We start from the raw sequence: 22,622 nt of genomic DNA, 5'->3' as shown, positions 1-22,622 counted from the left end.
GCCATCCAAGTATTAGTTTTATAGTTTGAGGAAAGGAAATGATATAATTTCAAATGTCTTACTTGATCAAACTGGGGGTCTTCTCCTCGTTGTAGAGATTTGGTCAGTGGCTTCTCCTAAAAGAAAACACATTAAAATGTATTTCTTAGGATCAAGATAATGATATATTCTATTAACTATTATTATTTTTTCTGTTAGATTTTTACTAACATAATTTGCTTCCCAATCGATTTCATGCTGGAGATACTGCTTGTTTCATAAGCAAAGGTAGACCTGTGCATACATATGACGTAATACCGACAGGGTGTCTTTAGTGTCTTTCCAAGAAAGAAAAGGATTAATCATTTATTACACCTGAGTTACTTGGTATTCACATTGATGATAATTTTTTTCACAACTCTGAAAAGTACCTGGTATTTTCTCTGACACATAACCAAGCATCTCTATTTAGCTACATGGTGTTCCTGCTTGTTATAACACTACCAGGCAATGCAAACATGTGCATAGATATAGTGCACCCAGCAGTGCATGCCAAAAGAAAGGCGGTTTTAGAAGAACCAAACACCATAGAGTTCATTTTTAAGGAAGATAATTGTGGAAAAACTATTATTAAAAAAAAAAAAAAAAAGGAGTGGAAGGGAATTTTCATGATGCCTTCTCAGAGTATCCAGGAAAGCCAACTTGGAGAGTCCCCGTGTGTGAACATCCATTCCACCTATACAGCTTTTTTTTGCCAAGCAGGTTCAGTTACTGAGTCATGTGGAAGTACACAGTCCAGTATTCCAGATATACACAACAGCACGAAAAACATGAATCTCCTAAACCAGGATGAAAATAAACAATGCACGAAGGCATATGACAGTCTGAAAAACATGTCACCATCACAATCACAATTCTGCATTGAATTGTACTACTGTTGCTGGTGTCTGAAATGTGCCAGTGTCTTATTCTTCTGTAAATCATGCATCTTTCTTCTCCTACAGCTGCAAGACTGGGGCTCTCCCACCAGCTCAGCATGAGATTTTCTGTTCAGCTTTCAGCAAACTATTACACTCATTATCATCTGTTAATGTATCAGGCAAAATATCAACACTGCCAGGGGATGTGAGATGCAAAACAAAGAAATTTGTAAAGCTGCTAAAATAATGGAATGGAGAGAAATCTTAAGATTTCTATTATTCAATGCTTTTCTCTGAAGAAAATGTTGCCCAGTATAATCTGCTGACTGATTTTGAAATTAATTATGCTGATCCACTCGTAATGCCAGCTGGCAAGGAGGTTGGCTGCAGGGTGACTACAGTATCCCCTGACTACCTACCAAATAGAAAAATCAACAAAATGCTTTCTCCTGAGTCTCTGATTTATCCAAGACAGTCATCAATACTTTTCATTGTTATTTGTAATGTCTAAAGTGACTCCTCCAGGTTAAATTAAGGGCATGTCAACTATTAATTAGAACTTTATGACAGATAATTGGTAATGAACAGACACAGTAAAACCCCATAGCCCAGAAACACACACATGACGCTACCCCACCCACAGTCTCCCTCAATCAGTAACTCCATGCTACCCTACCTAGCTGTGTCTCGTGGGAGGACAATGCTTCTTTTGTCTATTGCTGCACACTGGAAAAGACAGCAGATAATCTTTCAAAAGTAGCATTCAACTTATTTACAAGGGAAAAGATTTTTAAGTTTTCATGGATTCTGGACAAATGAATGTACTGAGGATTAGTGCAGTTCAAAAAAAACCAAAAAAACTCAAACAAACCCAAAGCACAACTTTTTTTTTTTCAATTAAACTTCTGATTCTGTTACAGACGACTTGTGTTACCACAGAGAAATTTCTTAACATCTGTTTCAACAAAAAAGGCTTTGGCATGCAGTAGCTTTGTGTTCCAACACTGCAATGCTTGGCTTTCAGAGTAGTATCTAAAATCCTGCAGAAGTGCATTCAGTGTTTGAGGCAGAAGTGAGGTGTGGGGTTCCTTGTCACAGGCTTATCTATTAAGGTGGACACAATTAAGCAGGACAAAACATGCTGTGGGAACCCAAGTTTGGAACTGCAGTACTAAAAAAGTCCTCATCATCTGTTACCTATCTCTGGAAGCACAGACACCTTACAAATACTTCAGTTCCTAATGATGATGCCCCCCAGAGGCTGTGCTTCTGCGTAAGTGAAGTTCCCTCCCTTTTCACAAGGCAACACAACTCATCTCTTGCCCTCTTACAGGTGACTAGACCAGGACTTCCAAACCCATGGTACTTTAACCTAAAGAAACTGTTCACAGGCCACACAACAAACTGGGCTGCAGCAGAAGGCAGACCTGGGATGAAGACCAGCCAAGGACACCTATCAAAAGCCAGGAAGGGTTCTGCTGACACTTCTCAATGTCTCCAATCCAGGGCTTTAACTAAGTCCTTTTAATTCCCTTCATCCCATCCTGCATCTACTGCTGTTCTTGCCACTAGTCCTTTCCTCACGCTCTTGCCAAGCAGCAGCTGCTGCTGCAGCTGTCTCTGCCTCTTCTCCGTTCCCCTCTGGGTTGCTGCTGTTGTTGCTTTTGACTTGGCTCTTTCCAAGAGGGTGGTCACTGACTCTGCCTGCAACTGCTCAGCCCATCTGGAACCCGTGAAGCCAAGTGTCTCTGCATACACACCCCTTCCGGAAGCAGGGTGCCCATCACTGCACCCCTGCAGTGAATGGCAATAGTCACAGAAAATTCTATTTGGGGCATGGAGATCTGAGAAGACGCAAGGTAGAAGTGATTGCTGTTTATTATTAATGAGTACTGTATAGGTAATGAACTGAATAAAGATGAAAGGCCAGATACAAATACATTTTTTGGTGTCTAAGAGCTCCTAATATAAAAGGATGATTGCTTGTATGATGAGGTTAACCAGTGACCATGTCAGGAAGACACTACTGAGTAAATTCAAAGACAGCTCAGCTACATGCAGGTACACGTAATAATAGATAATTTAACCTTATCTGCTGTAAGCAACCTGCCTATTCTATACCACTTTGTTCTAATATCTTTACACATCTTACTATTTAAATTTATGGAACATTTTCAACACTGTTGCTATGGCAGCCACTATATAAAATACATTTAAACTTATAGAAGACATTTTCAAAAGGTTCAGAACTGGCAAAGGCAAGGTTAAAAATTATAATAAAGTGAATTGCCTCTGAGTAATAGATTCCATAGCAGCCTGTTTACCCTGGAGATACACTTAGAAGTTAAACAAAAAAAATCTTCAAAATGTTTTCCAGCCTCAAGGCACTGCTTTATTTTTATTTATTTTCCTGCCCACCCAGTTGAGAAATGGCAAAGAGGCCCTTGTATATTATGACTTGACTCTGTTTGAGTCTCTGAGACACTTTACAGAAATGTCTTCCAGATCTTGGATGAATAGGTAGGCTGAATTTGAAGCCAAAGCCTACAAGCACGAAATATGAATAAAGAAAGTTTTGATTAATCTGAAAAAGCCCATAGCTTTCTGGGCTATAAAAAACATCAGAACATTTCAGAAGAAAGGACTCTCAATAATAACATTTCCATTTTTAATCACTAAGTTAAACATCCTTATTTCTTGTTTGAAGTGATGCCTTCAATTGTATTTGTTCAAAACTCTGTATTTGTTCATGCTGGCAACTCCCTTGATATGAATATGTTAGAGATAAGCCGTAAAGATCAGCAAAGACAGTTTTGCATTTAATATTTGAAGCTATTGTTTTTCAATAAAACGATCTTAACTTTTTGCATTGCCAATGCTTACAAAACAAAATGCTCTCTTAGAAATTAATTTCCTTTCTTTACCTCATTGCTGCTGTGAAAATATTAATATAATAAAATACAGCATCTCGAAAATGCAATAGTAAATATATATTTTACCACATTTGAATATATCAACTACATATGATATTTATAATTTATCTAAAAAATAACATATCAGTCAAACCCTCTATTCACATAGGTACACTAAAACATTTCTCCAAGGACTGTCAGTCAGCCACTTTTACTGGTTAATATATTAATGCTTTTCCAGGGCTGCTACACAAATATAACTGGGTAAATTTACACAGGAAGAGCTTTTCTCGACCACCTGTCACAGGACTGAATGTTCAGAGAAACGAGAAAACAAAAAGATTTTGTAGTGCCTATTAAACTTCAGTATGTGATCAGGATATAAATTACCCCTTAAAGTTATTTTGAACCTCAGCAACCATTACGCATTTTATTCCTACTGAACTATGACAGGGTATTGTATTACCTACTAAGAGAAAACCCATCTTTTTGTAAAAATATGGAGGATGAAAGGATATTTTTAAACAAAATGTAACTTTTGCACTGCGTGCTAAAAGCAGCTACACATACTTGATTGAGTAGTCTTCTGGGATGGAAGAGTGACCAAAAAGAAACAGCAGAAGAACAGACCTTTTCACAATAATGAAGCAGCCATTCAACTACTACAGCTACAGTATACATAAAATGCATGTAAGCACAATCTTAAGAACCAAAAAATCACCAAGTGTGATTCTTTCCTGCTTACAATGAATCAAGTCAGCCTATCTCCCTGGCCCCCAAGTTGATCATCTTTGTCCTACGTTCTTTTCATCAGGAAAGAAAAGTGGTGTTTTATAGTAAAAGGTCTGCTCCAAAAATAGATGGATCAAACATGCTAAATTTTTAATTTTGCCATTGGTTGTTTTGTACATACAAAGACTGGAAAACATATTACTGTCAATCTTGTGCCCGCGTGCTGTGTAAATTATTTTCTGTGTCACCCAGGAGAAAATGCCATGATGCCAGTTTGTTTCTGAAGGCTGGATATGCAAAACTTTATTGCACAGAGAAGCATCTCCCCTTCATATGCAGCTGACCTACATGCCAGCTGTCTCTGAATGGGACAGTTTGTCTGTCTGGTCCTGGCCACCACTTCAACTGTGGAGTGTCTTGACTGCGTGCTCCTGCCTTCTCCCTGCTAGAATGGTTCTATGGTGATCCTGCATTGAGCAGGTTCATGCAGAACAACTTACAAGTATTTACTTCTGATTTGCCTTCTCAAAAATGGATACAACAGTCCTCAGTCCCATAAAAAAAAGCTGTTGTACTGAAAATATGTCTGAACTTCCTGACAAATAATTTTCTTCTCTTATTTACCTTTGTACCATTTGTGAATTCCCACCAGGACCCCAGGAAGCCTAGTTAATCTATACCTAAGCAATTAAGAGAGGCAAGCGTTTTGACTCAAAAGCATGATCTGTTGACTCATTCTCCCAAATGTCTTCCACCTAGAATTTCTATGAAACAGGCAATTAGTGTCCTGTTTCCACAACTTTTCTTCGCAATTCAGCAGATCCTCATGCCACTTCCCTGAATGACAACAGAATCTTTGATTTCTCTTGTTGCTCTGCTTAGCATCAGTTATCTGCTACATACCATTCTTAAGAGACTGCATCAGTGACCACGGTACACAGATTGTAAAATAAACAGAAAAGGGAATTTCCTTCATTAACCTTTGAAATTCTAAGCATATACCAAAAGGAAATTCTAAAGGCAAACATAATAAAAAAGATATGATAATACAGCTTCACGAAAACACAACTCTGCATAAGACAATATTATAGACTAAAAATGTTAAAGAAAACTCTGATGAGCTTCATATAACTTTTGAAAGTTAAGTAAAAAATGCAATGCTAATTGTACATGGTACGAACAAGAAAGTTCTTTCTTTTACTCATTTTGAGCAAACAACTCAAGAACTGTGACATTCTTACCTGAACAGTAAAAAAATTCCCAGATATGCTTTCAGCTCAGTGTTGATATTAAACAGTCACAAACTTTAAACAAAGGTTAAGTGCACTTAGAGATATGTGGGTAACTGCAAAAACTCCCCCAAAACAACTTTACTAAGCCACTTTAAGCCCAAATAAGCTGATAGTTACCAGTGGACCAGTTCCGAAAGAAGTATTTTACATACGTGCTTTTGTAAAATCTGAAAAGTTGAAAAGAGTTCTAAGGATGACTTTACTGAAAGTGGGCTCTAGCATAAGTGTGAAAGGAAATTTCATTGGCTGTTTATTTCCAGAGTTCTTTGGTTTTAAGATTGTGATTTAACGAACACATCAAAATCCTCTGTCTGAACACATGCAAATTCTAAGACAGGCTAGGATCATAACGCTTTACCTTGTTTTCCCCTGATGTTAATTACATCAGTACAACAGTGGACAAAAAAGAGGTGAATTTTATAATTAAATTTAAAAAGAGCATCTAGAAACAAACTGTAGAGACTTAATGTTGACTCCATAATTCAGTCATAGACCTGTATTAGTAACCTGACTGATTCTGACTTAAAAAATTCCCATGTAAGAAGATAATACAGATAATAAATTGTTACAGATTCAGTGATTTACACTCCTGAAAGACTTATAAGTAATCAACTATTGTGGAGCCAGAGAACAACATGGCTACTACATTGCAAAGTCTGACTGCAGCAAGACACAAAAACCCAACAGGGTTTGTGGTTGTTTTGCTTATATACCTTTTTTTCAAGGTGAGCAAGATATATAGGATTTAATTCTCAAAACTTATTGAAGTAAATACAGATTTCTTCCTCTGTTGTTTGTACTGAGATCCATTACAACGCATCTTCATAAAAATGTCTCTATATAATAGAAACAAGAACATGCTCAAAATACAGACACCCAGATCAAGCTATACTCCATTAAAAGCACTGTTTCCATATTGCTCTCACCATGAAGCCAGGAAGAAGGATTTCTGGGGAAATACTCTAATAATTAATTATGCTTTATATAAGACTTTAGTTAAGAGTGCTGTCATGAGATGTAGTATGAGAGTCCATGATCTTTCATCTATGAACCCATGGGACTGGAATAAACATGATGCTCTTAAAAGGCATTTGATCCAGTGATTTGTATGTAACTTATTTTTAGCATTCTAAGAACAACAGACTGTGGAGATCTAGATTTCCACATCTATGTTAAGACCTTTGCATGAAACTGCTCTCCTGTTTTAGCTGTTTAACAAGGTGGTTTAGCTAGGAACTGTTCAACAGCCAATACATGCCTTAAATAAAAAAAAAATAATTCATGGGTATCCATATAAATAATCACTTCTATGAAGAGAAAGTTTTTTGATGCTGTCCTGGGTTCAGCAGTAGCAGTCATCTTTTCTCCTTCTCAGTAGTTGGTGCAGCGCTGCGTTTTGACTTTTGGTCTGGAAATGGAGCTGATAACAATGATATTTTGGTTTGGCCAAGGACTTTGTGAGCCTCATGCTCTGCCAGGGAGGAGGGGAAGCCAGGAGGAAGCAGAGACAGGACACCTGACCCAAACTGACCAAAGAGGTATTCCATACCACAGCACGTCATGCTCAGGAGGTAACTGAGTTACCCGGAAGGACTAGGACTGCGGGGTTGGACGAGGTATGAGTCGGTGCTTGGTCTGGTGGGGTGAGGCAAGTTACCGGTTGGCTGGTGCTGAGGTGTTGTATTCTCTTCCCTTGTTATTTCCTTTATCATTATTATCACTGGTGGTAGCAGTAGTGATTTGTGTTATACCTTAGTTACTAAACTGTTCTTATCTCAACCCGTGGGAGTTGCATTCTTTTGATTCTCCTCTCCGTCCCTCCGGGAGTAGGGGGAGGGCAAGAAGGGGGGGGAGTGAGTGAACGAGCTGTCTGGCTGGGTTTAAACCACGACAGATGCATATAAATAATCACTTCTGTGAAGAGAAGGTTTTTTGACAGCAGACTTCTGTGAAACAGAAATACTGAAAGATCCAGTGGTGAATTAAATAAATTAAGGAGACAAAGTCACTACAGTCAAAAGCGTGTAATTTGAGCAGTACTGCTCCCTCCTTTCCGCATCTGACATTACTTTTGAGAGCTGGTGAAGAGGATGACAGGATGCTCTTCTCTGCCCTTGATGTACCCTGGTCATTTGGTCATCTTTGTTTCCTAAACAGAGACGTTAACTGACACTTCAATCCTGCATGCAATGAGTTTTTCACCAACTGATTTATGATGAGCAGTTATTTCTCCTGTGCAAGAAGGACATGGTAGAAAAATGCAGAAAGCTTTTTTTTTTTTATCCTGCAGGGAATGGGAGATGCACAGCTTCCCTCTTGAGTGCACCACATTCTTTGAGTTACTACAAGAGCACTGCCCTCACCTTCAGTCAATACCTCCTGACCATGGCAGAGCTACAAGGATTTAGGGGACGTCAGTGTTACAAGCAGTGGATGAGGTTCCTTCTTTCAGTACATTTATGCCTAACTGGTAAAATGCTATAGAAGCAGGCAGGTCAAGGTAGGCAAGTTTCACACATTTGCAGACCTTGGGAATAAATATATAGGGCTGGCAACAGACCTCTTCTAAATGTACAGAAGAGTAAAACAGAGAACACTTCTCTGGATGCGGACATCCAGAATACCCTATGTCCAGGCAGGACAGGTATCTTACCAGCTACCGAGTAGTGTGACATGGCTGAATGAGTGCAACTCACAGTTGTTTCTGATACAGAACTGTCCACGATCCCACTTTTTTTTCCAGTATCTTAATCTCCAAGGGAAGCAGGACTTGATTCAGTTATGGTAAGGATTGCTGCTGGAGTGCTGAAGTGGTTTTGCTGGGATTGGTTTGGCAGGGCCATGGCTGTGGACCGCTGTGGAGAACTGAAGACCAGCCCTTCTTAGGAGTTGCTGCAGCAGGGACTGAGGGCTCTGCACCTGGAATTGGGTCTTGGGCTGTGTGCAGGGGGTGGGCAAGACTCAGAGGAAGCCATTAGGGCTTATTAGTGCCCGCAGGACCCTGACCTCAGGTTACGCATTCAGAGTAAGGTGACCTAATTTAATCAAAGCTATAGGAAGCTTTTATCAGTTGATTTAAATAAATGTAGAGTTGTAATTGCCAGGCTGCTTCAGGCACAGCCAAGAGCTCTGTAAACAGGAACCACATTTCTCCTAATCCTCACACAGCCAGGGGTAATAAAGGACAGCTACTGATGTGGGTAATGGTCAGCTATCTTGCAGCCACTGCTGCTTTAACATCAGGTAGCTATTTATTGTCATCAACCATGCATCTGTTTGCATACAACAGACCAAGAGATAAGGCAAGTGAACTCAAGAAGTTCTGATGACTGTCAGTAGTTCACTTTAAACTTCCTTTATTTTGGGCTTATTTGCATTTAACTCAAAAGCTGTAACTGTACCATAGCAGACATGTCTCCAGGTAACGATCTGAAGCCTTCTCCTCCTGGTTACTGGTACTGATCCAACAGCCTTTCAAAGACGATGCCAGAAGGCCCTTGCAGAACTAATGTCAGCCTTGACTGTTCTGCCACAAGCACGATGGCCGTGAAAGCCGCAACATCCATGCATACTACATGCCGAGCTAAGGCAACAAGACCTCATTGGATGGATTTCCAAATTGGGAAAGCAACACCATGAAGTATGTAAGTTTTTCTCATATTTATCATGCCACCACATATGCAGAGTCAAATATGGTGTAATTCAAGCTGTCTGATGTGTAAACTGTACCATGCCAGATTCAGGCTAGTAAAGAGCACAGAAATTTAAACTTAAAAATGTGCAGCGATCCTGATGAAGTAGCACCTCATTGACTTCAAACACGACTCTGAAAGCATGCAAAGGATGAAGCTGTTACAAAAATATGGGAAGATACCTCTTTAATGAATTGCTATTTATCTGGCAAGAATGCTACCAAAGTATATATTTTCTTTCTGTCTTTTGTGTTGCCAGACCAGTGATAACACTGGCCTGAGATGACTGTAGTATGACTTTCATTTTCTGGACAACGGTAAAAACCAATATCCTTAAATGACACTAAAACGTGTCTAGGGTCATGTGGTAGGTTCTCTGCTATATTTGCAAGTATCAGTCAGCACGTGATACAGTGTAACAGCCTTGGTGACCTTGGATTGAATCTGTCTTCCAATGTTAAATCCTCTTAGCAATTTGAATCATCATATGCACCATTAATTATCCTCCAACTACATCTATGCGGTAGTGAGGCCTAGGGACAGTGAACATCCTGGAGAGTTTTGCTATTGGAATGAGATCTGAAGCCTCAAACAGCATTCTGCCCACACACCCGGCTATGGAAACCCTGAGATCACTGAGAAAGCTCCTGTTGACACTGCCTGCCTCTGAAATGTGTGAGTGTTTTTATGTGTGTGAGTGGACTTGAATCTAGCTGTGAATGCCTATGCCAATGGCTATGCAAAATAAAATGTGTCCTTTTCCCTCCTGGTTGCTAAAATGGCATGAACTTTTCCCCTCACTTGCATATGGATGCTGGAATCTGAGCATCCTGCACCTTGTCTTCATCCTTCTGCTCTCCCCACTATTACTTCTGAAACCCTGCATTTGCCTCTTCCTCTTTTTTTCCCAACTCTGTCATTCATAGTCTTCCCTCAGCTCCTGGGTTTCAATCCTATGATATGTACCCCTGACAACACAGAAGACTATCTCATCTGTGGCCACTGCTTCAATCATACAAATCTTTCTGTCTTTCAGGAAGGTAACTGGCCTGAGATTCAATATTAGACACCTAGAAGGACTACTGCTTCATACTGAGGACAGATGACAATGGGCATCTGACATCTTTGTAGCATTTATAGAGGCAGATCCTAGGGAGGATACTTTTTTAATGGGAAAAAAAGAACAGCATTTTCAATATATACTTGCATGAAGTTACCCAAATAAAGTTGTCTTCTTTTCAGTTTATCTGGACATACACATACTGAGCAGGCAGTTAGAACAGAGCAAGGCAATTTGCCATTCTTCTCTTCCATGAAATAACTTGTTTCTTATAGTAATTTGGCTGTGCACTGTGAATAAACAGGGGTCTGAAGTCCCCGAGTATGACAAACTATTCATAAGGACTTCAAAAGTTAAAAAAAAGTGTAATGCTAATGCGTCTCATTACTGATGACAAAAAAGGAGTCATCCCTCATGTGATGCAGCTGGAGTCTTAGTCCATGTAAACCAGAAAATTTTACATTACAGCTGTGGGATAAAACTGCTTGGTATTATTATAGCCTATATAAATCTTACTAGTTATCACAGCCCAGCCCTCAGAAAACAAAAAACCTTCAAATTCCTTTTCTTCCAAGTCTGTCCTTAACATATTTCTTCTCTTGCATAGAGAAAGTGTAGCCTACATTAAAGCTAATCACACAGCAGTGTTACTATATATGTTGGTTGGTCAGGCTTTACAAAAACAAACTTGCATTATTCTTTCCCTTTTAGAATTTTCCTAACCACCTGCTTCACTATTATCACCAACCCTGCTTTGAAGTAGGTATGTATTTTAATGTCATTGAGCTTCTAATTACATGGAATTAATAAATACACTACTATCAACCACATCACCGCTTTCAGGCTTTTTCCAACACTGAGATAAAAACTACCTAATAAAAGGAGAAAGTTGTAGGCAGAATACATGAATATGCTTATAGTCCTACTCCTGTAATAAGTAAATTTTGGTCTTGAGTTCAGTATTCTACGATTTTATGATTCAGAGAGATCCTGAATTTAGACAAGCTCAGTAAAAGAAGATGCTTGCAGGAGAAAAGCATAATGAAAGTTTACCAACAACTAAATTAACCATTAACCACAGTCAAAGCCTGTAGCACACCATGTTTTATCAATGTCTACAGCTGTGTGTAAGTACTGCTGAAAGCCGCATTTAAAGATTAGCCTGATCAGTATGCACAGGATGAATTATTACCCTAAGTGATAATCAACAGGCCCAAAAAGGAAAATATTTTCTGGGTTTTTCTTCCTTACAGTGCTAAGATACATAAACATATTTTATCATTTCAACTGGCAAATATATTTCCCTGGCATTCTCATTCTAGCTTCATTTTAAGCTCACCACTTCTTGAAAAAAAAAAAATCGGTGGTAATAAAATATCAAATTCCATTTGTAAGTGAAGCAATGCAGAGAAGATTTACAACATAAATTGATAAAAATTAAATGTGAATGCAATCAGCTGTGAAAAAACATCTGCAGGAAATATTCTTAACATTCATTATAAATGAGAACAATTATTTACAGAAAAGCAAGAAATTAAAGGTTATCATGAAGAAATTATTTACGTTTCATTTATGTGAATTTAATTTTATAAACTGGAAAATCCTTTCTAATTAAATCTGCTGTCAAACACCTTTAATTTGGATTAATATAATTTGACAATCTAGGTACAGTAGTTTAATCACTAAAAATTAGCCACATAATTGTGAACTTACTTAATGTAATTATTGAAATGTTTGTTATATTCCAGAGACACCAAAAATGTATTATTTGACATGCTGGTTACTGAATCTGGCAGCGATCAACATAAAAAATTCACCGCCATTAACTGTTGATTGCTTATCTTCATGTTGATCGCTGCCAGATTCAGTAACCAGAATGTCAAATCATACTTGGTTGACAGCCAAGGCATCAGGAGTAGTAGGTGACATTGCCCTCTGCTTTCTGTACTGCTGGCATCTTGCTATCCCAGCTGAGATTTCACGGGGCTGCAGGAGGGGGGTGGGTGCTCTACACTGCTGCCTGAGAATATAGCAAGTTTTTTGTGCCATGCTAGCATCTGCAACTCATGGCAGGACACAAACCTGGTTTTCCACCGCAGCTGCCAGAACACTGTAATTTACAGTTGGGCTTTGTGTACGTCACAAAAGAAAGAGATGGATATATCAAAAAGGCACATGCAACCCAAAGAAACTGAGAGAAAAATTCATAAAAACAGCAGTAATGTTAATCAGAAAGAATAAGCAGGCAAAAGGTGTGCATGAAAAGAAAAATCCAGGTTAAAAATGTATCAGTTAAGTCTTTAAATTAATTCCATAGTAACTTCAGAGATTTTAATGTGAGCTAGACGTTGTGATAAAAGAGAGGAAAAAGCCATTATATTATAAACAGATCATTTTAGCTTCTCTAAAAGATAATTAAGTATTCATCACTCATTATAAAATTTAACTGTCATATCTTGCAATGAGTTAGAGAATTCAGACTAGAAACATCTCAGTGTTAGAGTGCTTTGCAAGTTTCATTTTCTTTGAAGTACGAGTTTAATTAGACCAGAATCTTCAAAGAGCTCACTATTTGACTACCTATTGTGAAAAAAGGCCAAAAAGCATCTCTACACCATCAATTTATAATCTTTGTCTCCCAGATCCCTGGGACTCCCTGGTCACAATTCTACTCAGTAGAATAAAAACGTGGGAACAAAGCTGCTAAACATCCAACAGCTGCCCCACAAAAAGGGTGGACTTAAATTCTTAGGCATTATTCCAGAATAATTTTTGCCCTTTTTCCTTGTTTCATTAGAACCTAATTATTTCAACATTATTTTGACTGAATATCTTCATAATTCTGCTTACACATTTGTCACAGTCATCCTCAAACAGCAGCATGCCATGACCGGTATGTCCTATTAGTAAGATGTATGTAATTGAATTATCGTTCCTGTCTCATGGTTAGACCACTGTAAGAAATATATTCTGAAAATGTTGACAAGAAGATGACATTCCAGTCTCTTGTCATATTTTTACATTCTATGTTGAATATTTCAAATAAAATCTCACTGCACAATGTCTGGAATATGGTAAGATCAACATTCAGATATTCATAGCTTCACAAAGTGACAAAAAATAATATATCAACACACAGCAACTCAAAATTATCTTAACACAGGGTGAAATGGGAATAAATCAGGGTCACTGGTTCATATCTATGTCTGAAATGCAACATGAAAATGCAGAGGTTAGGGTTTAAGACTAACAGAGGTGCTGCAAGGAAATTCCATTCTCAGTACTGGTCTTTCTGTTGTTTCCCTGACCTTGTTAAGTAATTTTTCAACACATTTTGTCTTAAAATTTTGAAGATTTTCAACATGCATCACATGAGGACTGGATGGTAACAAATAACTGCTGACATTGTTTTTTTAAAGGACCTGCTCTATGACTGCCAGTTTATTCCACTTTTTGTAATTTGGAGGGGACTCATGAAAGAAGAAAAAAATGGATTCTTGTCAAAATATTCCTTCCTGTTATTTCCAAATTATGTAAGATATTTCTGTCATCTTGCATCTACCTAATATTTCAGTGGGAAGTCTGGAAAAAATTTCCAAGCATCAGATGCTTCTGAATCTAAATCAAGACATAAAGCTAAACAGATGCCACAATCTTAATTTTACTGTTCAGAATACCCAGACCTGAAAATGAGGAACTAAAGTAAGTATTCTATACTGTGCTTAATAACAGAAATGTTGCAAAGATTTATTAAAATCCCCTTACAGCTCAGAAATACAGGTTCCTGGTTGTTTTTACTTTTTTATTTTTACCTTGTCAGAACTAAAATGTAGCTTACAGACCTATTCTTCTGTATTCAAAATAACAAGAACGTACAGAAAACATCACCTCAAGTTAAAATAGCAGACTCACAGAAATGCAGTTACAGAAGACAATTTGCAACAGATGTATGTTAAATTTGCCTAAAATATGAATAACAATGGGTCTGTCACTGACTGTGCAAGACCTTGTAATGCAGTTCTTTTTTCAAATTCCACATGCTTTCCAAGTCTGGAAAATAGCTGCTACAGCACTTTGTTAGATTGTGAAATCTACCACTAGTCAGAACTAAAACAGGAACCAGAATTGCTATTTGTTTTCATGTTTCAGCTGAAAACTGGTAATGTTCAGAAATACTGTTTTAATAATTTTTCAGCATTTTCTAATCTATTTTGACTGAAGTAACTGCTCTCAAAGGTGTGAAACCTATGTTGGCTGATATCTCTTTTGCCTCTCAATCACATTAACACGTGCCCATATTGCAAACAGAAATAAAATAGTCATTCATATAACATTCATGACGTCCTGAACCCAGGACGTCATGTCACCCCTTTAGCATATCTTGCATTCCTCTGTCCTCTCCCACAACCTTCTAATTGCCATAGTAGCATATCTTACAGTTTTGAAAACACTATCAAACTCCAATGCAGATTACAAGCAAAATATCCTTCATTTCACAGCAAGCAGTCTGATTTAAAAATAAATTCAAAGCAAAGTACATATACACTTAAGAGTTTCTTTTTACTCACAAGAGGTTCTGCCATGATAATGCGAATCTTGCGTTCAGCCAGAGTAGTAAAGTTAACAAATAAGCTCTTGAGGACATATTCGCCTGGTTTACTGTCTGGGTCAACATTAATAGGTAACATGGCTGGAGGTCCTTTTTCTCTCTGTGTACCAGAAACAGGTGGGACAGGTGGCTTGATATATCCGTTACCAACTGGAGAAGCTGAAATGCAGAAAAGGCACATTTACTTATGGGTGATTCAATATATCTTTTCCAGAGCATCCCAATGGCCTACTATACTGTCAAAGCAAAACTGGAAATTAGTTGGTAATCAAAGAAATAAACAACACATAAATACTATTTCCTTGGTATAGTTACAGGTAAAAGCTAGACTGGAAGAAGAAATCGAAGATGAAATCTTATGCATCCAAATTAAGTAGTGTTTACCATGCAGTGCACATTAAATACTTTTTTTTTACATGGTAAGACTTACTGACACCTAACTGAATCACATCCTTATTTCTTATCCTTTGTCTCACAGGTCAGATCTGCAGCTCAACTGTCAACTTATTCTTTATTGCTAGTCAAGCTGACCTGTCCTTGCAAAAGTCAGGAGTCTGGTCTTTTGTCTAAGCTGAGATGTAAAAGGCCTGGTTTTCTTCTCATTTATATTGAGGTCAGTCAAGAATTGCTCCTTTAAAAACAATGACATTTCACCAGTCTAAATCTTACACGAAGAGTCAGATGCAAAATGATTTCCATGGACAAAAAGTGTTCATTCTGTATTCTGTATTAGTTTTCCTGGAAGTACCAAACCCTACAGTCCCATTTGGCACTTGTGCAATCACAACTGGTGTACTAAGCCCAGTTTTGGGCTCCCCCATACAAGAATGACGATCCTGTTTTGGAGCAAGGCCAAGGGAGGATGATGAAGATGGTCATGCATGTGTGCTACATGAGTACAGGCAGAGAGTGCTGAACTAGTTCAGTTCTAAGAGAAGGCTAAGGGAAGATCTTATGGCAGTCTTCAGCTACCTAATGAGAGCATAGCAAAGATGCAGCCAGACTTTTCTTTGAGCATGGTGACAGGACAAGAGACAACAGATACTAGTTAGAATGCAGGAAATTCCAATTAGGTAAATTGAAAAAAATTTCCACTATGAGTGGGTGATCGAACACTGGTACAGGTTGTCTACAGACAGAGTAGAAACACCACTCTTGAAGACACTCAAAACTTGATTGCGCAAGGCCCTGAGAAACTTCCTCCAGTTCTCTAACCCTCCAGAGGTCCCTTTCAATCTAAGTTATTGATTCCCCATAACCAGTATCAAGATATTCTGCACTAGGTTTAGCTTTACTTAGTGTTCTTTCTGGGAAACTGAAGTAAAAATAAACTTAAGTACTGTGAAACAAAACCTCATTAATTCAAATATTACTATTATATGCATAAAATTTCCAAAAGAAAATCCTCAGGCTTAGCTCTTACTGGCAATAAAACTCACATCTGGCCTTCAGGAAGGTACTGGTAGCACTCTCTGTTGGCTTTGCCAAAGACTTTAAAAGTAGCAAATTAAGTAACACTGCAAAGACCATCCATTAACCATCCTGAATGCAATGAAAGTGTTGTAACACCCGTAAGAACTGTTGGTGATTGGGTCAGAGGTGCTTTAATGCAACACAAACTGTGGAAAATATTGTGAACTAATACCTTTATAGCATTTCCCCACAGTATTGCAATTCAGTATTACTGAAAAATAGAAAAGATGCACTGGAGGAAAGAGAACATGCTTTCCTTTAGAAAAATCAAAATTTATAAGTACCATTTATGACTATAATGCAAGATAGAAATTCTTTCGTTCATGTAGCTATTATGCTTCATGTGTAACACATCCATGCTTTGAAAATAACTATCCTGATTGACAAGGCATGCCTTCAGTCTTCAGCACAGCAGCACCACCTCCTCCACTCCAACAGATGTTTCATGCTAGACTTGTTTCCTGCAAAGTTGCACTTGATTTTTGAGGGAAAAAGCATAATCAAAGAGTCTTGTTGGCATTAGGAGTTTTTGGATAAAACAGAGTCTACAGAATAGTTCTACATTTCTACATCAGTGTTTCCAAAAATACACTGTTGTTCTGAATAAAAATCTACTTCAAAGTAATGAAAAAGAGTCACGAGAGTATAAATGTCATCACCTAGGCTCTCCTACAGTTTAAGCATGAAGACAGTGGAATGCAAAGGATCAAATGCAAATTTACATGAGCTATCAATATACTAGGTAATGGAAATTTCTCCACAAACAGCTTTAGGAAGGAGTCAGACAATATTTTTACAATCACTAATATATTTGCCAAATGCGTTGTTTTGATTGGCTCACATTTACTCATAAGTTTGATCGACAAGTGCTGAGTTAGGAAAATTTTTTTTTGTGAGCCGTGAGCCTGATTTTCTTATGGATTTGTGTCCTTTGTGCAGCAAAAACCTTGTCCTTCCCCCTGTCATCACCGCAAGCTCCCTCCATCATTCCCAAGCTCTGTGCCCAGTCCTGCACCCAGGGCTGGGCAGGCCAGCTGCCTGCCAACCAGCCTCTGCCAAGTAAAACACACCCAGGCAGGGCTGCCTGACTCTCTGGCTAGTGCAGTCATTCCAGGCTCCCTCTTGAGGGAATCTGGAGCAACCTAATTAAATTCAAACTTGCTTTCTGTTCCTCGGGCAATTTCGGTTTAAACTGGCTGCTAAATTCGCAATCTAGTATGAAAGGGACATGCAGGAGTGGAAGGAAGGAAGGCAGTGTGTGAGATCATGCCTGCCTCACATCCTTACAGAATTATAGAATCATAGAATAGTTAGGGTTGGAAAGGACCTTAAGATCACCTAGTTCCAACCCCCCTGCCGTGGGCAGGGACACCTTACGCTAAACCAAATCGCCCAAGGCCTCGTCCAACCTGGTCTTGAACACTGCCAGGGATGGAGCATTCACAACCTCCCTGGGCAACCTATTCCAGTGCCTCACCACCCTAACAGGAAAGAATTTCCTTCTTATATCCAATCTAAACTTCCCCTGTTTAAGTTTTAACCCGTTACCCCTTGTCTTATCACTACAGTCTCTAATGAAGAGTCCCTCTCCAGCATCCCTATAGGCCCCCTTCAGATACTGGAAGGCTGCTATGAGGTCTCCACGCAGCCTTCTCTTCTCCAGGCTGAACAGCCCCAACTTCCTCAGCCTGTCTTCATACGGGAGGTGCTCCAGTCCCCTGATCATCCTCGTGACCCTCCTCTGGACTTGTTCCAACAGTTCCATGTCCTTTTTATGTTGAGGACACCAGAATTGCACACAATACTCCAGGTGAGGTCTCACAAGAGCAGAGTAGAGGGGCAGGATCACCTCCTTCGACCTGCTGGTCACGCTCCTTTTGATGCAGCCCAGGATACGGTTGGCTTTCTGGGCTGCAAGCGCACACTGCCGGCCCATGTTTATTTTCTCATCAACCGACACCCCCAAGTCCTTCTCTGCAGGGCTGCTCTGAATCTCTTCTCTGCCCAACCTGTAGCTGTGCCTGGGATTGCTCTGACCCAGGTGTAGGACCTTGCACTTGGCATGGTTAAACTTCATGAGGTTGGCATCAGCCCACCTCACAAGCATGTCGAGGTCCCTCTGGATGGCATTCCTTCCCTCCAGGGTATCAACTGAACCACACAGCTTGGTGTCATCGGCAAACTTGCTGAGGGCGCACTCAATCCCACTGTCCATGTCAGCGACAAAGATGTTGAACAAGACTGGTCCCAACAGCGATCCCTGAGGGACACCACTCATTACTGGTCTCCAGACAGACATTGAGCCATTGACCACAGCTTTTGTGTGCGGCCATCCAGCCAGTTCTTTATCCACTGAGTGGTCCATCCATCAAATTGATGTCTCTCCAATTTAGAGACAAGGATGTCGTGTGGGACAGTGTCGAATGCTTGGCACAAGTCCAGGTAGATGACATCAACTGCTCTACCCCTGTCCATCAGTTCCGTGGCCCCATCATAGAAGGCCACCAGATTGGTCAGGCAGGATTTCCCCATAGTGAAGCCACGCTGGCTGTCACCAAGCACCTTGTTGATTTTCATGTGCCTTAGCATGCCTTCCAGGAGAATCTGCTCCAAGATTTTGCCAGGCACAGAGGTGAGACTGACTGGTCTGTAATTCCCTGGGTCATCCATTTTCCCCCTTCTTGAAAATGGGGGTTATATTTCCCTTTCTCCAGTCATCAGGAACTTCACCTGACTGCCATGATTTCTCAAATATGATGGCCAGTGGCTTCGCAACTTCATTCACCAGCTCCTTCAGGACCCGCGGATGGATCTCATCAGGTCCCATGGACTTGTGCACGTTCAGATTTTTAAGTTGGTCTCGAACCAGATCCTCTCCTACAGTGGGCCCAAGGTCTTCATTCTCACAGTCCCTGCGTCTGCCTTCCAAGACTTGGGTGGTTTGGTCAGAGCCTTTGCCAGTGAAGACAGAGGCAAAGAAGTCATTCAGAACCTCAGCCTTCTCCAAATCCTGTGTAGCCAGTTCTCCTGAGAGCTTCCTGAGGGGGCCTACATTCTCCCTAGTCTGTTTTTTATTTCCTATGTACTTGTAGAATCCCTTCCTGTTATCTTTAATACCTCTAGCTAAATTTAATTCCAACTGAGCCTTAGCTTTCCTAACCTGGTCCCTAGCTTCCTGGACAACATCCTTGTAGTCTTCCCAGGCCACCTGTCCTTGCTTCCACCTTTTATAAGCCTCTTTTTCATTTGAATTTTCCTCAGCAGCTCCTTATCCATCCAAGGAGGTCTCCTGGCCCTCCTGCTGCACTTCCTTCTGGTTGGGATGCAGCACTCCTGAGCTTGTAGCAGGTGATCCTTGAATATCAACCAACAGTCTTGGGCCCCCCTGCCCTCTAGGGCTATATCCCATGAAACCTTACTAAGCAGGTTCCTGAAGAGGCCAAAGTCTGCTCTTTTGAAGTCCAGGGCACTGAGCTTGCTGCACGCTCTTCTCACTGTCCTGAGGATCTCAAATTCAAGCATCTCATGATCGCTGCATCCAAGGCTGCCCTGGAGTGTCACATTTCCAACGAGCCCTTCCCTGTTGGTGAGCACGAGGTCAAGCATGGCACCTCTCCTTGTCGGCTCCTCTATTACTTGCAGAAGGAAGTTGTCTTCCACACAATTGAGGAACCTCCTGGATTGCTTGTGCCGGGCCGTACCGTCCTTCCAACAGATGTCAGGGTGGTTGAAGTCACCCATGAGAACAAGGGCCTGTGAGTGCGAGGCTTTTCCTATCTGTCTATGGAGTGCTTCACCCGCAGGTTCTCCTTGATCAGGCGGTCTGTAACAGATCCCCACAGTAATGTCTCCCAAAGCTATATTCCCTTTAACCCTGACCCACAAACTCTCTGTGGACTACTAACCTGTCCCCAGACAGAGTTGCATACTCTCCAGCCTATCCCTAACACAAATAGCAACCCCCCCTCCCCATCTGCCAGGCCTGTCTTTTCTAAAGAGCCTGTAACCTTCCATCCCAACACTCCAGTCATAGGAGCCATCCCACCATTTTTCTGTGATGCCTATTATATCATACCCCCGTAGACGTGCACACATCTCTAATTCCTCTTGTTTGTTCCCCATGCTACGGGCATTTGTATAGAGGCAATTATGTTTGAGAAACCCTGCTCAAACTACCTGGGAGCTGCCGCCCTTTACCTCAATCATTGTGGCATTCAGTCAGGATTTTGAGACTGGAATTTAAATCCACAGTCATTGTTAGTAGGAAGCTTTTTAACGATGATGCTGTTAGGTTGTGATGTAGGCTGATCTAATCCTTTTTTTTTCTTCAGACATCTAACTGAAAAATCAATTATTTGCACACTGTAATGGAGAAATGCAATTATTTGTGAGATTTGTCAGTGCAGCCAAAATTTTTATTCTTGCCCTTCTTTGAAATATGGAACTGTACAGCCTTTCCCTCAGATAAAGAAAAAATAATATCCTTGGGGTTAATATCTATCATTGGTACAGCAATTAAAGCAGTTATAGAAATGACTGACATATGACATAGATTTAGTTCAAACTTTCAAAAGTTCATTTTATAGCTGCTAACTCCACTTAAGCATCTTCAGTGGGGAACTTAATATTGCCAACAGTGTGAGGGTAACACGATCATGAGTTGGTCATGAACTATTATATACAGGTTTGGCTTTCTAATGCATCTTTTCAGTTCCATTATCTCAAGTATTTGCATATGCTTGATATTTGCATTGCAAAAATCTGGCCCAGTGACTAGACTATGACTGACATCCATATTGATGATGTATGAGCTTTAAAAGCATATAGTCCTTTTTCCTAGACTGAGAGCGATAAATCCCAGTTTGCCTCTGGGACATAAAACTGGAAATCAAGGATTCAAAATTTAAGAAACAGCATTAAAGTCATCCATGATTGGTCCCTCTATGTTGACACATTACGATGTGTGCCTTAAAAAGGATGTGCCCATTTCTGTCAGTTATGCCAGTGAAACTCTGTCCCATTAAATAACAGGCATAATTTTTATGTGAGAAATCACCACATACAGTTTGTATGGGTTTATGTAGGAGACACCTGGGGAGAGTGGGGTGGGAGGAGGGGGTTATACTAAATTCTAAATATTGATTTCATTGGCAAATTAAGTTTTTACTACCTGATTTCAAAATAATGTTCAAAAATGTTCTACAAAGAGAAGTACTGGAATGGACCACTGCAACAATTAGACTGAACTCCTAACACATTGTGGGGTACCAGTCACCGCACAAGTACTGCATTAAACTAAAACCTTCATTTAGAGTAAAGTAGCTCCTTCCCAAGGACAATGAATGGTGTTGCACATGCAGCAGACCATGGTAACCCTGATGCCCAATTGCCCTGCAATAGCAAGGAATCTATAGGTCAGTTTTAGAAAGTTGTATAAATATTTAAAGCTCCTAGCCTAGGAAAATCTGTACAAAAAAATTAACTACGCTGGAGCAACTACGAGATGTCTGCACCACTTTCAAGTGAAATTCTGTCTGTCTGAGGGCTACTTCTCTCAAACAACCCATTTTCTTGTTTCCAGCACATGTTCCACATGTTCCCTATTTTCCTAATGTATCTGCAATAAGCTGTATTTAAACAATACTCTTTTCCTACAGAATATTTTAATTTAGTTCAGGCTATAACCATAGGATTTTTTCAATGTATTTAAAAAAAAATAAAAAACCAAGGAGTAAATATGGAAGTAGTAAATACAATATCCCACACAACCATAAACTACTACTATAGAAATAATTACTGAACTAAAATCACTGCAGAAATTTTTCCTGTACTGATCCTTTCCCCAGTCAGAGAAATAGTTGTTGAAAAGCACAGTAGTTTTAACACACAAACACACACGGTCACTGAGCTGATAATGTAATTAACGTAAATGCAATAAAATGCAATTAACGTA

At 39.7% G+C, this 22,622-nt stretch overlaps 1 protein-coding gene across 9 annotated transcripts in view; it reads right to left on the bottom strand.

Annotated features, from left to right (window-relative positions):
- The window catches only part of FRY (FRY microtubule binding protein), a 230,182-nt gene that overhangs the window by 112,389 nt on the left and 95,171 nt on the right, over positions 1-22,622 (bottom strand). For all 9 annotated transcript variants that reach the window (XM_057410413.1, XM_057410416.1, XM_057410415.1 and 6 more), the window contains 2 exons: positions 15,156-15,355; positions 63-116 (listed from right to left, as the gene is read on the bottom strand). In XM_057410413.1, the coding sequence (XP_057266396.1) occupies positions 63-116; positions 15,156-15,275 (174 nt within the window). In that variant the 5' untranslated portion in view covers positions 15,276-15,355. The remainder of the gene's footprint in view (positions 1-62; positions 117-15,155; positions 15,356-22,622) is intronic.

This window comes from Pezoporus wallicus, unplaced genomic scaffold (genome assembly GCF_028554395.1).
Source record: "Pezoporus wallicus isolate ANWC-B61680 ecotype Strahan unplaced genomic scaffold, APGP_CSIRO_Pwel_v1 contig_1876, whole genome shotgun sequence".
Classification (NCBI taxonomy): domain Eukaryota; kingdom Metazoa; phylum Chordata; class Aves; order Psittaciformes; family Psittacidae; genus Pezoporus; species Pezoporus wallicus.
This window is presented reverse-complemented; position numbering and strand designations above follow the sequence as displayed.